Below are 17,345 nucleotides of genomic sequence, written 5' to 3'. Positions count from 1 at the left end.
CGAATTTTTAATAATTTACACTGATTAGATTAGAAATGTATCTAATTAGAGTCACGACAACATCTAGTTAGATTACATATAATACACTATTATAGAGTAACGATTTTACACTATTTAATAAACACCATCTTCTCACTATTTAGTGAAAATTTTTAATCTATTCACCTACACTATATAGTGCAAAAAAATAACTCTAAATAAATTGGACCGATCTGAAACATGTTTTAGAGTTGATTTTTACTCTATATTTTTTCCTGTGTACAGTTGTTCTTGTTCCCAGGCTGTATTATATAAGCCCATAGCTTTTCCATCACATCCAGATGATTTGTTGTTCTTTTAGGCTGGCAGAGCTAGCTCGACTTCCTGTAATGTAGGTGGTTCTATCAGAGGACGGTTCGTCCGTTGTTGTTTTTGTTCTGGTTATTGTTGCTCTTGTTCTTGTTGCCAGATCTGCGATTATATGTCGAGTTTTGTCTCTCATCAATGTGGTATGGGGTTTAAAACCCCCTTTCAGTAGTTTAATGTACTTCTATGCATTTCTAGGGTTATTATTTTTAAAATTCCTTTCCATCTCTTCTACTTAATGATTCAAATATTGTCGTTTCTTCTTCTACATATTTTATTAGCTTTTTTCCTCGTCTCTTCCAATTCTTATTTCCTTGTCACTCATTGGAAATGTTTTTGTAATACTTCTACACGCGTCAAACATTTCTTTCTCCGGTGTATTGGACTTCTTGCAAAATGTACTACTTTCAAAGTATTTGAATCCCTGTTACGTGATATCTTAACTGTAGCGTTTTCAGAAACTGAAGATGTAAATCTAAATGAAGGTTGTTATGGGGCGCACAAACTATTAATTCAGGGGATTAAATCGGAGTTCGAAAAGGATATACCTAGTAGATGTTAATATTATAATACAAAGCGAAATAAATGTGGACGTAAAAAATATTGGAGATGAATATGTTATAAATATTGACTTAGAAAAGTCTGAATTTGCAACATCAGGGAGTTTAAGTACATTTTTGAAAAACGTAGAATGTGATTGTAAATTGATCGGCGATCGACCTAATCCATATTGGTGTCCAGAGGTTGAGGTACAAACGAAAACAAAAGTGGTACAAACGGGTACAAACGATTCTCTATCGAATTCCACCGACCGTTTTGCGATATCTCTATTAATAACGGAGATACACACTTTCAGCGGTATTCTGAAAAATCAAAAAATCGCTATATTTTGGAATCGGTTGAGGTACAAGCGAAAACAAAAGTGGTACAAACGATTCTCTATCGAATTCCATCGATCGTTTTGCGATATCTCTATTAATAACGGAGATACACACTTTCAGCGGTATTCTGAAAAATCAAAAAATCGCTGGATTTTGAAACAGGTTGAGGTACAAACGAAATCGAAAGTGGTACAAACGGGTACAAACGATTCTCTACCGAATGGTATTAATAAAATTAGAATATCAAAAAATGGGGTTCCGGCAATTTTTCAAATTTTTTTTATCTCTTTAGGTTCTAAGGTACAAACGAAATTAAAGGTGGTACAAACGAGTACAAATGATTCTCTATCGAATGGTACTAATAAAACCAAAATATCGTAAACTCGAGTTCCAGGTTCACAGAGCTCAATTAATAGGAGGATCTGTGTCACAGAATATACAGATATGCACTAAAAATTTACCATAAGGTATAATACTTTACTACGAAAAGTGACAGCGAGACGAGATTGTATTCAGTACAACAAATATAATGAATATAATACAATGAATTGCTGCATGTATAATATTTTTTCTATAATACGATTCGTACAATCTATTTCTTTCAGTGTGATTTCAAGATTTGAAGTCGTCCGATTCAGTAAAATTTTAGTGCCAGGGCCGCCTTAACGCATGATTTACCAACACTTTGTCGTAGTAAAATTAAACCTATGTCCCCAATTGCTCAAATTAAATGGCAGAACAATTGCATATTCCATTACTTGCACTGTTTTAAATCTCATAATTTTATAATATTTATCAAGTAATAGTAAACAGCAAAATTATTTTACATAATAAAATATTAATCAATTAAAATCAGAAAGATCAAAAAAATTTGATAAAAATAAACAGAATGTAAATTAAGTACAGTTTCCGATATTTCTGGTGGTATTTATGACCCTCAGAAACAGCAGTAATTATCACCCCAAAAAAGTACCTGGATATGATTTATGATAGACCCTCGTATCGAACTAGGTCCAAGGATGCACTTATTTTTTTATTTTATTTTAAATTCAACAAAATAAAACAGAAATGTAGTAAAGAATATAAATTTACTTATACTTAAATGACTTTACAAAAAAAGCAAGTAATAATTAATAATATAAAAATTAAAACATATTTTTTTAATTTAATTTAGAGGTAACAAAGGTTTTTTTGTGAGTTTTGCACTTTTACTAACGAGTTGCCAACTCTACAACACACATAAATTCAGACATCCATCAATTCCATCCAAGGATAACTAACCTTTCCAACACTGATTTCACACAACCGGAAATGAACATACTCAACAAAGGACATAAATATGCGCTTACACCCACATTCCTGAACCTACCAAAACTGGCTATAGACATTGAAGATATGATTAGGGGTGCTCAAGAAGAAGAAACATTAAAGAAAGATCTTATAGAAATTATTAAAAGAGAAGAGCGTAAAAAGGGCCAACAACCTACTAACAGCGACATCAAAGGAATCAAAGAAGAAGAACAAAATATACGTAAGATAAAAACCAAAATAAAAGTTAATTCTCATCATTCTAATAGTAACTAACGCTGACAAAAACGCTAGTTTAGTCATTTTAAATAAGAACGATTACTTAGATAAAACCTTACAATTCTTTAACGAAAATAATTTCACTGAAATAAAAAGAAATCCCACATACACTTTTCATGCAAAATTTAAAAAACCGTTAAAAACACTTTAGATTTTTTAAAGACTAACGATTGTAAAACATTTTCCATACTACTGATGAACCCAAAAATACCATTGGCTTACTCCTTAATAAAATGGTATAAACTTAATTTCCCTGTTAGACCTATTATCTCTTCCATCGATTCCAGCACCTACAATATTTTTAAATTTTTAATAAAATTTTTTTAAATAAGATTATAGAGTAGACTATACCATTAATAACCGATACGACCTAATTAGCACTCTACAAAACTTAAAATATCCACGTAATTTTACTTTGATTTCGTTCGACATATCTAACTTGTACACGAACATACCTATAAGAGACACTTTAGATATCACCAAAAATTTACTAATCAATAAAATAGGCACTGATAATGCTACACATGTGTACAACCTTATAAAAATCTGTATTGAACAGAATTTTTGCCAATTTAACCACAAATTTTACACTTATAACGAAGGTTTCCCGATGGGCTCACCTTTGAGTGGCCTTCTGTCTGATTTATTTCTTAACCATATGGAACATAATTTACTTGATAAACACATCAAGATCACAGATATTAACGATAACATCATCCTGTGGCGAAGATATGTGGACGACATCTTAGTGATATGGAACGACGATGGATTGAGTTTAATGGAAGATTTTTACGCTCACATAAACACCTTACACAATAACATCAAATTTACTATAGAGGTTGAACAAGATAACGAACTTAATTTCCTAGACCTGACTCTCATAAACAACGACAATTCAATAAACTTTAAAATTTACAGAAAACCAACTCAGACCGACACCATAATCCCAGAAAACTCCTTTCATAACCAATCTCAAAAATGTGCAGCTTTTGGAGCTTACCTACATAGATGGAACCATACTCCTCTATCTATAGAAGACAAAAATAGAGAACTGAATTTAATAAAATTAATTGGTATTAATAATGGCTTTCAATTAAAACAAATTTTTCCATAAATTCTTAAATAGACAAAACATCAAAAATTCTACAGCCCTCCAACCTATAAATTCAGAAAGTAAAACATATAGAGCCATCCCGTACCCAGGAAAAATAGCCTATAATATTGGAAATGCCTGTAAAAAACATGGTATCACCATATCCTATAAAAATAACAATACTCTATAACGAATACTATTTAACGCCAAAGATAAAATAGATGTACTAGATAAAAACGGGGTATATAAATTAGATTGTGACACATGTGGTGCATACTATGTGGGTGAGACCGGTCGTTCACTAAGAATCAGGGTGAAGGAACACATCCAAAGAGAGGAATCCAATTTCGGTAGACACATTTCAACATACAATCACAATTTCTATAAAGACAAAAACGTAACTCTGCTTCATCAACAAAATAAAAGCCATAAATTTAATCTACTCGAAAACTATGAAATTGATAGATTCGGATTCAATTCAAACGATATAGAATGTCTGAATGATCAGATATATTGCTTAGAGGTGCCAATATACAGGGTGTTTCATGAAGTTCTCCCGGCACTAATGGAGCATGTTGTTTAGGTGATTTGTAATAAAAAAAGTTCATATGAACATATGTCCGATTCACTTCACTTATTGAGTTATATGAATTTGAAAATAATATTTAAAAATTATGGCGTTATGGCCCAGCGCGGGGCTCAAAGGGTAAGTGTGCTATGACTGCATTAGTAAAATAAAGTATTTATTGAGGTTACCGTCATGTTTGACCAAAAAAAAAAGCATTGAGCAGACAATTCACTTTATTTATTGAGCTACACTTATGCATTTAAAAATAAAGTAATTGCGATAATGTTACTTTTTATTATAATTTGAAAAAATAATTTATTAATTTTAAACATTTTCGAAAATTCCACCTCCTACTTCAATACACTTATCTGCACTGTGAACGGCTCGCGTTGCATTTTTTATCTTTGCACGGTGCTCCTTTATTTGCGTTGCAGCGTCAAAAATTCTTTGGATTAAAGCCTCACGTGTGTCTACTTTTTCTTGATATACTAAATCTTTCATCCAACCCCACATGTTATAATCCAGAGGATTGAGATCTGGAGATCTGGCTGGCCAAACGTGCGGTCCACCTCGACCGATCCAGCGGTTAGGATAACGTTCATTTAGATGATCGGTGACTCTACGGTAAAAATGAGAAGGAGCTCCGTCGTGTTGCAAATACATTCTTAATCGTCTTGCCAGAGGTACATCCCACAGAAAACGCGGAAGTTTTTCTTCCAAAAATTGCAAGTACCTTTGTCCGGTAAGACGATCTTCAAAAATAAACGGTCCTATAAGTTGATCGTACAACATTCCGCACCACAGATTAATGCTAAATCTGCTTTGAAAATTACTTTCTATGGTAGCATGAGGGTTAATGTCCGACCATTTATGCAAATTATGGATGTTATTTATGCCATCTCGAGTAAATTGTGAATCATCCGTAAATAAAATGTAGCGGTATAAGTTCCGATTATTATTTAACCACTGACAAAACGCCAAACGTCTAGGGAAGTCTTCTGGCTTCAGATGTTGATCACGCTGTAGATGATATGGATGCAGCAGATTTCTTTTTAATGTTCTCCATACCGTGGTATTGGGAATCCCTAAACGTATGGATGTCCGTCGCGTACTAATGCAGTCATTGCGCTCGACAATGTCAAGGATGTTCTCTTCCTCTGCAACATTCTGCTGTGTTGCTCGTTCATACTGCATAGGAACGCTCGGAAGTAAACCAGTTTCTCGAATAGCTTGGAAGGTACTACTAAAAGTCTTCGGCGATGGAACACGCCGATTTAGAAAACGTCGTCGATATTCAATTGAAGCTACAGTAGCGTTTCCATCACAATTTCCCAATACAAAAACCATATCACCATACTCAACAGTCGTAAACTTAAACGGCATTGTACGCAAATAAAACTCAAATAATTTTAGATTAAACGGCAAGCTTGTCAAATTTAACAGTAAGGTAAATAAGTACTTTATTTTACTAATGAAGTCATAGCACCCTTTGAGCCCTGCGCTGGGCCGTAACGCCATAATTTTTAAATATTATTTTCAAATTCATATAACTCAATAAGTGAAGTGAATCGGACATATGTTCACATGAACTTTTTTATTACAAATCACCTAAACAACATGCTTCATTAGTGGGAGAACTTCATGAAACACCCTGTATAAATCCCTATCTTTTGGCTTCCCCCCCCCCCCCCCCTTCCTATAGCACCATCCCGACCTTATCCTTTTGTTTAATCGTTGTGCAACATAATACAGTGGCTTCTTCATTTTTCGACCTTTTAATTTTGTAATGCAGTGTGTGTTTAATTTGGTTTAATTTTCAAGTTTTTACACGTTTTGTAATACGTGTAAAACGTAGATATCATACAGGAATTGTCTGTTTTCTTCGACCTTTTAATTTGTGATATAGTATATGTTTATTTTAATTTTGAATTTTACACGCTTTAAATTCTACGCACATGCGTATTTAGTTACTTTTTAAATTTAGATATCAAAAAAAAAATATGTTTTTTACATTTTTCGATCCAGTTGTTAAGCCATTTTCGACACGTTACCATGACTGATTGTAAAAATTGTTTTATCTCTAAAATCTGCCCATTTGTGACTTTTAAACGGAATTTCGCCATTACTTTAACAATATAATATTTTCCGCTGTTCAAAAATTTTATTTTCAACTTGTACGTTACTCTGTAAGTATCATTTTATTTAGATTTAATTTACCTTAATTTTATAATCTAACATGTTTAAATTATCAAAAATTCAACTTTTGTAGCTATTTTGAAGATGCCTGCTAGGACAGGCGAAACATGTTAATAAAGAGACGTATTATTATTATATAATACAAGAAATATTTTACTAACCAGTAAAAGTGCAAAACTCACAAAAAAACCTGTTACCTCTAAATTAAAGAAAAAATTGGTTAAAAAAATGGACTACAACATCAACTTCGACTATATTTTTTTTAGTTACCTTAGAATTAGTGTTTACATTAGGAAAAAACAAATTTTAAATAAATTGTTGTATTTTCACACAAATTTTACAGTAATGGTATTTAAGTTTTTAAATATTATGTTTTTGTAATTTCCGTTATTGCGAAGCTGAACAACTCACGCCAGAGTTTGGGGTTCGTAAACTAGCTGTTTCCAACCCCATCCTTTGTTCGTTATATGACTGCAATTAAGTCATAAAAACCACCGGAAATATCGGAAACTATACAATAATGGCATAGTTACAAGTCATTGTTACATCGCTTTTAAAAAGGTCCTGCAACGGACATATTTTGGAAAAACAATTGAATATGTCAGAAACAATTAACACTGTGAGTTTGCTGTATAAGTTTGCAAACAAATTTAGTTGTATTCATAATCTGATTAAATATACGGGGTGTTCCATTTATAAAAATGTTACATACTTACCGTTATGCTTAAATGTAACGCCTTGTATATAAGAAAAGAAAATGTTTCGTCCTTGGGTAAACGAGTCACCATCTACGAATACTTTGCCAAGACAATCTTATTCCGATGACAGTAAAAGAATTGTTGTTAACGTTTACGTTAAATTACAAGTAAAGGATTGTTCTGCTGCGTGTAAAGTTACCAGTGAATTGACAGTGGTACCTGTAACAACGGTATGTAGATTCATTGCGCAATTGGAGAATAGAGAATCTGCAAGCTTTTCCAAAGAATTCCGGATACTTACACAACGGAAATAAAAACACTTATTTATGATATGTATTCGGAAAATATCGTGCCTACTATCGCCTCTTTAAAGAATAGATTACAAGAACTTCATATAGAAATACCTTATTCTGAAGAGCATTTTCGACGATATCTCCAAACAATTGGATTTAAGCTCCCCGAGTAAAAAAATGGAGGTGGGAATTTATTGAACAAATTAGGAAATATCGGGAAGAGAAGTCGAATATTGTTTATTTAGACGAAACTTGGTATGATAGGTACCCTTTTCTATATGATGTCATAAAAAAGGGCCTTTCCAATGGTAGTGATAAATGTGCATTGAAAATACCGTGTTCAAGAGGAAAACGTATTATTATTCTTCATGCAGGGGGAGATAATGGTTGGGTGCAAAATGGATTGTTATTATCTGCAAAAAATATTAAAAGCTGCTCTGCAGATTATCACCAAGACATGGATTCTGCGTTGTTTGAGACATGGTTTAAAAATCAATTATTACCAAATTTATTAAATCAAAGGGCGGTAATCGTTCTTGAGAACGCAAGTTATCATTCTCGAATTTTACATCCCAAACCTGCAAAGAGGCATAAAAAAGAATATATTTTATCCTACATGCAAGAACATAATATTGCCATGCCGAACGGTAAGATTACCAAAGATAAGCTGTAAGCGAAAGTTAATGAAGTTGACATTCCAACGAAATCGATGGCATGGCAAAAAAAGCGGGACATATAGTTCCACAATTACCACCTTACCATTGTATTTTGAACCCCATAGAATTAATCTAGAGCAATTTAATGTGAAATATTACAAAACATAATGCAGCTTCAACCTTAAGCGCCAAAGTGGTGGATTTAATTCGTCAAGAGGTTGACAACATACCAGCAGAATTATGGAGGAACTGCGTAAAACACGTAAAGGACGTAGAAAAAAAATTCTTATGTATCGCCAAATATTCAACGATTTATTATAGATATCGGAAATGAGAGTTCCGATGAAAGCAGCTTTGAAAATTATGATAGCTGTGATAGCGACGACGAATAATTAAATTTTAGCATTTATACATTGACTTTTATACTAGTTTTTATAATTAAATTTGGTTTTACTAAACTTTGGTTTTATATTAAACATTAGCTTAAAAAAAAATTTAAGTTCGACCCTGTCCTTGTCTGACTGTCGTAAACCTTTTCAGCTACTCGAGCGGGCAAAAATCGCCCCGGCTTTTATTTATGACTGTCATAAAAACCGATCTGGATGTGAAAGTGTATATAAATGAAAATAATTTTACATTATAGAAAGTGGTGAGTCAAACAACTTTTGTATAACATTTTTTTCTTTCTCAAACGATTTAGTAACTATCGACCCCCGGTATACTAATGACTCACCCTGTATAGCTTTCAGCATGTCTCAGTTCCTGAGGTAGTATAAGTATTTATTGTTAATTTCCAATATTCTCTAAGCTCATAAGCTTTCAGCAGGTTAACTTCGAACATCATTGCCAACTGAGACATCAACCCATAATCTGAACGATCACTAAGGTAGAAAAGGCCCAAAAACAGCCGCAAAACCTTACTCAGCCTCCGTAATAGTCTTCTATATATCTGTTGTTCTATACAAGTTCCAACGTGCCAGTGAGGTTCGATGCTTTCAATACCTTCCGTATATCCATATTGATTCTTCGTGATAAGCCTTTCTTATCGTGCGTTTGTTTCATCACAATTTTTTTCGTAACATTCGATAACCAATCTCGAGTTATGATAACTTTTTCCTCGGTGTTGAAATCGCTAGCATTATCGCCGCTATTCAACAAAGAATTTCATTTGATTATTTGTCGCTCCTCTCGAAATTTCTTAAATCCATTTTCATTGTTTCAGTTGTCCATATAGTTATAACGTTTCTTCGCCCCCTTCTTGTGGGAATTAAAGACTTCAAAACATTACCATAAGATTTTGTGTCGTGGTGTTTGAGATCATATTCATATTAATCCTAATGAATGTACATTACGTCCAAGCATTCTACCCAAATATTATTGGGATAATAGTGTCCTATTACTTTAAAATCTATCCAACTCTCGTATTATGACAATTTTGTCAATTTTGTTAATGTTTTGAACCTACGTTTCATCGATTTCATGGACATGTGCTGTTTTATTGAAGCGATCATGTTTTCATTAAATGACATTTAACGAAATGGATAAAAATGTTTAGAAAACTAAAAGTAAAAATACATCTAAAAGTGCTCGTACTATATAATTTGTCATATCTTCCTTTATTTATTATTATTACTCAAAATTTCATTTTTATTTATTAATAAAAAACCGATTTTTAACGATTTTATAAAGTTTATTGTAGAAAACTGTTTAAGAGAAATCTCTTAAACAGTGACAAAATTATTGTTGTTTAAAAATTTTTATGTCTAAAAAGAAACAATATTTTCTAACACGGTTTGTTTCATAAAATGTTTATGATTAATTGTATCTTTTACTGGTTAGTACAAAATCTTGTATTAAATATAATACGTCTCTCTATTTATATGTTTCACCTGTTCTGGCACGCATCTTCAGAATAACTACAAAAAATTGCATTAAAAATAACTACATTAAAATTTATTTTAATTTAATCATGTTAGATTACAGAATTGACAATTGACAATCGTGCAAAATTTAATTTTTTGCCATTTTCACTGTATTATTGAAACATTATTACGAACAATTTTTTTTAATAAAGAGGTGTTTTAACTCTTCCAGGCACTAAGTATAAACATTAAATTCACTGAAATAAATATTATTATTTTTTAAATACAACAAACAATAACATTCTTGGAAAAAGTTTTTAAGAACTCGCGCGTTTACCTGTTAGACCTTTTTTGGCAAAAGAAATTCTCATTGTTAAAAAACAATCACTTTCTGTGAAAAAATGTTTTTTAATAACTCCACTTCTTTATATATTAGAACCTTGTTGTTAGAACTGAGATATCCTGCAAACCCATCGAAATTTGGACCATAGATTAGATATAATATGTTGTTATATAGATAGGCAACTAAACACGTTTGGTTGGAATGCGCAAGTAGTTTTGGATACTATCGTTTACAGCGCTGAAATCATTGGCAGGCGGGAAATATGAATTAAATTTGTTATTTGAACGTTTCATCGATGTTTTTTTACGAAAACATTGCTTGGCGACAAAACTTTACAAACCGTACAAAGTTTTAAGCACATTAAATTTTGTCGTTTACAATGTTTTACAAAAAAAAACATGACTAGGTATTAATCTATTATTTGGTACAAGGTTTATTAAAAAGTCTTTAAATGAATAACAAAGACTTTATTCTTTATTTTTTTTAATATTATTTATACCACATCGTTTCCTTATACTTTTGTTACACTTATCCAATGCTGCTTCCGCATGACTGATTATAAAATCAATCGAAGTACTTATTATAAAGTAACAACAACAAATCGCTCTTTCTTCAAATCGCTAGCAACTCTTCCTCTGTACACAACACAATCATGTAATCAAAAATATTACTATGTCAAACCTGGTCAAACCAGGTTCAGTATCCAGAATTAAAGGTATGTTCCCCACTTCATTAATACGACTGACTGGTGCATGATTTGGACACCCTGTACAGTCGAAAACAAATAGGTATTAAGTATATACAAGAAATATAGCTTGTGAACTATGTTTTAGTGTGTTAAAAAGACGATTTCCAATATTAGCTTTAGGAATTAAGTTACATATTACAACTGTAGAGGCTATTATTATATCAACTGTGGTTTTAAATAATATAGCCTGTACTCTAAGAGATGTGGAACCAGACAATAATGAAGACTGAGAAAATATGACTCATTTTCAAAATAACGGCAATGATATTGTAATCGATGTAGAAAATAATAACCTTAGTACAAGGCATTCATTAATAAATGAGTATTTTAGAAACTTAATATAAATTTTAATAAAAATGTCTACATATTTGTGTTTATAACGTGTTTATTTCTTATGGCTAACTCTTTTCTTATTGATTATATGCTTGTTAGTCCTTTTTAATTTACTAGGTATACAAAATATTAAAACAATTGTTTACTAGGCACAAATTGACAAATGTCAATTTGAAAACTGGGCACGCGTAAACTAAGTTTTGGCGCTTAAATGGTAGACACGTCATTGAAGAAAAAATAAAGAAAATGAAGGTGGCATATTGTACACAAATTTTTAGCCATACAATGGCAGCTACTATAACAATAATGGCAAGAAACAGTAAGTAATGATGGTAAACATTATAACATTCTACCTACCTTTTTTGTACTTTTACAGATGAAGTAAGTGCTGATGGTAAGGTGACCATCAGAGACAAGGAAGGATAGAGATGGCCAACTCTACCTTATTAAATTGTACCTTGCGTACAGCGCCATTTGATGTCACCGCAGAGTACTAATCATAGATTAAAACCAACTTCCACTAGGATAATGGTGTAAAACTGGACTAACCAACGATCTGGCAACATTGTTCGCTGCGCATCGAAGCGAAGCGAGCGACGTTGCCAGATCGTTGGGGCTAACTTTAACCGCCAAATTTAAAAATAACACAATTAATATTGCTTTGAAAAAAGGAAATAAATATATTTTAAATGAAAGATCTAATTTCAACATAATAATTTATTATTCACAAAACTAATAAAATTTGGTAACATAAATAGAATATAAGTACGAAGGCTTTCACGGCCGGTGTAATTAAACTAGAACTAATAGTAGCACTATCGAAGACGACTCGAAATCACTTCGAAAATATCTAGCTAGTGTTAGTTCTAGTGATAGTGCTACTATTAGTTCTAGTTTTAGTTCAATAAATAGAATAATGTTACATTTTGTTTACCCTAACAGTTTTTGTAGCGTCTTCCTGGATGGTAATGAAAAGAAATTTGATAAGAACCGGTATCCTTTACCACTTTGTTTGTAAATGGAAAGAGCCAGCACTTCTTTTTTCTGATTTCGGGACTGGCTGCTAAAGAAATTTCTAGTTTCTTTATTCAAATATTTGAGGTTCACCAATACCTGAGGATTTTTCCTCAATTGTATTAGCTTTTGCCTTATTATTGTGGCATTTTTCTTAGCGCGACACAAAGCTTTTTTTACTCCAGTTACGTTGCAATTGCTGCAGTTCTTTGTAAAAGGTAATTTCCTCCGTTTCTTATCTACAAAAATAAAGATAATTTTAAATAAGAATGATTATTCAGTTTTTATGGTATTTACCAATTATTTCTTTTTCATCACTTAGGTGGAACCGCTTCCAATTTATTTCTAATGAAATGACAGAATTTTCCTCACAAAATGAGGTTGAAGCAATTTCGCAACCTTGTTGTTTACTACATCCAGGATAGACTTGCATAACAGTTGAACTAGTTACACCAGGAAGTTTGTCGGGGCATACATATGTGGGGGTATAAATATATATATATATGGCATGTCGGGGTATAAACATATATAATATAGTATATAATGAATTATATAATTATGAATTATGAAACTAAATAATTAATTTCATACCATGCAGCATACCTGAAGTATCTTCTGTTGGTTGATCTTGTGGAGACAAAAAGCAATTATTTATAGTTTCTTCTTATAAATCTAAATGATTTAAAAAACATATATAGATTAAAAAACAAACTTTTTATCCAAAATTTCATTTACCTAGTAAGCATAATGTAGCTAGCTTTTTCAATTTTTTCTCAACATATTTGCACATTGTTGCAAAATGGTTGGGGCAAACACAATAGTTACTTAGACGCTTATCATTAATTAATTCAAATAATTTTGAATTGTGTATTCCTGAGAGCCAAGCCATTCGAATAATAGGGTCGGTCGGAAAATAATATCTAGAAATACAGAATGAACGTAATTATGCTGTATTAATTAATAATTTTTATAATTTACCTTTTAATGTCTATCATCACAAGATGGTACACAGCAAGGATTAATAACCGACATTTTTATCATTTTTAAATTTTAAATGTTTTTTACACTTTTTTACACTTAATTACAAAATTACACTTATTAAAAAAATTAACTGATTTATCAATATCATTTATATTTGACATCACTTAATTTGACTTAATTAATCAAAGATGAATACAAAAAAAAGAAATGAAATATAAGCCACCTTAAAGGTTCTTTAAATTTGAATTTGTGTAGAATTAGTTATCGACGGTGACATCGGATGGCGTTGACGACGGTTACAATTTTCATTCATTTGAGATCTCCCCCCATGGTAACCATGCCAAAAGAGGCATCCCAAAACAGCTCTATTAATAAAATTCTTCGATGATTTATTTGATTCTGTCAATGGGTCATTAAGAATTAATAGAGAGGGAAACCCATTGAAAATGGTTGCATCGAAGAATAGTGAGCATTACAACTTTTGGAGAGGTATAATTATGTAACAAACCGCATTTCATATTGTCTAAGTATTTAGTTAATTTAGTAAGTGATTTAATATTAGATATTTCTAAATAAATATCTTGTGAGAATTTAGAATCTGAAGTGCTGACGTTAGATTAGAGTGTCTCCTTTTGATAGCTCATAACAATGATCAAAATATTAAATATGGTATTATGTATTATATTCTTTTAGATGCCATTAAACAACTATGTGAAATGCATTTTGAGGATCCTGCAACTAAAACAAAGTCAAGACCTCCATCCCTCAAAAACTGGGCAATCACCTTAAAGGGAATACTTACTTCTTTGTGATACAGTTAAAAAAGGAAAAACTAAATATATAATACCTAGACAGTTAAACCAAGATCCTTTGGAGAATCTGTTTGGGCAGATACGGCAGATGAGGGGAAGGAATGTGAATCCCACATGTCATGCATTTGGAGATTCATTTAAATCACTTCTTGTGAGAAAAATGCTAACTCCCGATATAACAGGAGGAAACTGTGAAAAAGATGTTAATTCTGTTTTATTAAAACCTCCAATTTTTTTAAACAGTTGCAAAAGAAGTGATATATTTGAGGAGGGAGTCTGGCGGCTTCCTCCTATAGTAAGCAAATTGAATAATTCTTTTCAAAGTAATATTTTTAACTATGTTGTGGGCTACGTGGCACGAACAACATGTAAGAAATTCAGGTGTAAATTCTGTATTTCCCATATCATCAACAAAAATCCAGATAGGTCAAGTAAAGACAATATGTTTATAACCCAGAAGGAGTATTCATCCTCTAGATTAACTTTTTGTACACCGACGTTCTTGGATAGTATGAGAAAAGTATACAACGTAACGTATGATGTGTTGGACAATAATTTTCAAGCAAATCATGTTTTAAACTATATTAAACACTTGATTAGGCATAATGTTAACTTTACATTTCTATGCCATAAAGAACACATCACAAATTTTATTATAAATATGTTAGTGAAATTAATTTTGTTTAACTTTTGTAAAAAGATAAATAACATATTAAAAGGTAGGATTAGAAAACTAAATTCTAAAAACACATTGGCTATTCAAGCCCACCATATTTTTTTAAAGAGAAAAAAATAAATTTATTTAATAAACTATTGTGTTTTATTTATCAATTAAAATAAGATATGAAATATGTACAGGGTGACATAGAAAAAAGTACATTGCATAGTGCCACACAATAGAGGACACTAAATTATGACACATTATTCATTTATCATTGTTTTTGCAAAGGTTACTTTGGCGCTTTTTGAATAATTAGCGTGCATTGTCGGCTTTCAGATGTATGGATAACAAATTTTTTCAGTCGAAAATGACATACAGTGTATAGCAAAAAAGAAAAAGTTAGGACCGATTCAATAAAGATGGAACCCTGTATGTATGTAGCGCTCTCCATCAGTAATCATAAAACTAAGATCATATTTGAATTTAGCATGATAAAAAACCCCTGTATACCACATTTTATCCATTTTTTGCGTCTCTAGCTAAAGATATTCAAAAAAAAACCCCCAAAAAAAATAAAATTCAACACCCCGTATCTTTTAACCGTAGGCCTTGCGGACCCATGTTCATAGGAACTTTTTTTCTTATTTTAGTGTCCTCTATTGTGTGGCACTATGCAATGTACTTTTTTCTATGTCACCCTGTATATACAGGGTGATTTATAACATACGGAGCAGATTAAAAGAGCAAGTACTAGGGGCCAAACTGAAGATATTTTCTTAATAATGTTTTGACTACAACGTAATAATCACAAAGATATAGAGCATTAAAGTTGAATTAATTGCCTAGCATTTCTTACGATATACGGTATTACACTACGTTTAAATTCAAACTGCGAATATTTCGGGGTTACTTAAGCAATGCCTGATTGCACTGATACACCAATAATAAAATCTTTGTAATGTGGCAGTTACGGCTATTTAAAAATTTGTTAAATCACTCAAAAACTGGTATTTGTTTTTTGAGAACCGCTGATAGCATGTTTTTATTGCTGTCAATCCAGTTGACTTGGTTACCTAGCAACGGACATGTCATTTAATTTTAATAATCAATGTCATTTAACGTCAAAATTAGAATTTTTACTAATCAAAAAATACAATGGTAATGTACAGTAACGAAGAATACGTAGATATGCTTATTATTTATGGAGCTGCTGGAGAAAACGCTGCACACGCAAGACGTTTGTATTTAGAACGATAACCAAATCGACAGATCCCTTCTGAAAACACTTTTCTTCGGTTAATCCAGCGGGGAAGAGAGACAGGAAATTTGCAACCTAAGAAAGGTCTTGGTGGCGGTAGACTAAACAGACATGGAGTGAATGTGGAAGAAGAAATTCTAGAAATTGTGGAAGCGGATCGAAGCACGAGTACTCGTCAAATTTCTCACCAACTCGATGTATCCCAGAATTTTGTTTGGCGTACGTTGAAAAGTAACGGTTTACACCCCTATCATTTTCAAAAAGTGCAAGGACTGACTCCCGCTGACTACCCTTTGCGGTTGCAATTTTGCGAGTGGCTACTAAATCGTACCAACAGAGAAGCAGATTTTGCGGACAGTATACTGGTAACGGATGAATGCTGTTTTACCAGAAATGGTGTTCTAAATGTTCACAATTCCCATGTGTGGTCGGACGAAAATCCACACGTTATTCGTCAAGGCTTTTTTCAACAACGATTCATAGTGAATCTATGGGCGGGAATTGTGAACAATACGTTAATAGGACCTTTCGAATTACCAGGAACTCTTAATGGAACTTCTTATTTACAGTTTTTACAAGAAAATCTGCCAGTACTCCTGGAAGATATTCCGCTACTTATGCGACGTGAGATGTGGTTTATGCACGACGGTTGTCCTGCACATTTTAGTAGTAATGTACGAGATTTTCTCGATAATGCTTTTCGGCAAAAATGGATTGGTCGAGGTGGACCTATTCCATGGCCACCACGTAGTCCCGATCTTAACCCATTGGACTTTTTCTTTATGGGGATTCATGAAGGATAGAGTATATGCCACCGAGCACTTTGAACATATGTTATAAAGAGATTATTATTATTATTATATTATTTTCTTGTTTTAGAGATTTTGTAATTTTGCAATTAAAACATTATTATTATCCGTTTCATAAATTAACATCTATTATTTCTTTTCATAAATTACGTATTAAAACTAAACAATTAAATTGTCTACTTTGACAGCTCCTTCAAAAATGAGGAT

General features: G+C 32.1%; 1 protein-coding gene and 1 long non-coding RNA gene across 2 annotated transcripts; one reads left to right on the top strand and one right to left on the bottom strand.

The window, feature by feature from the left end:
- The first annotated feature begins 2,537 nt into the window (after positions 1–2,537).
- Positions 2,538–2,964, top strand: LOC139429489 (uncharacterized). The gene is made up of 2 exons (XM_071195257.1): positions 2,538–2,757; positions 2,804–2,964. The coding sequence occupies exons 1-2, from the start codon at positions 2,538–2,540 to the stop codon at positions 2,962–2,964; spliced, it is 381 nt and encodes a 126-aa protein (XP_071051358.1).
- A 9,341-nt stretch (positions 2,965–12,305) lies between these two features.
- Positions 12,306–13,924, bottom strand: LOC139429278 (uncharacterized). The gene is made up of 4 exons (XR_011639961.1): positions 13,596–13,924; positions 13,353–13,537; positions 12,915–13,289; positions 12,306–12,856 (listed from the first exon to the last, which is right to left on the bottom strand). It is a non-coding gene; the product is annotated as an uncharacterized lncRNA (long non-coding RNA).
- Positions 13,925–17,345: the final 3,421 nt, after the last annotated feature.

The sequence above is a fragment of the Onthophagus taurus genome, chromosome 3 (assembly GCF_036711975.1).
Source record: "Onthophagus taurus isolate NC chromosome 3, IU_Otau_3.0, whole genome shotgun sequence".
In the NCBI taxonomy this organism is placed as follows: domain Eukaryota; kingdom Metazoa; phylum Arthropoda; class Insecta; order Coleoptera; family Scarabaeidae; genus Onthophagus; species Onthophagus taurus.
This window is presented reverse-complemented; position numbering and strand designations above follow the sequence as displayed.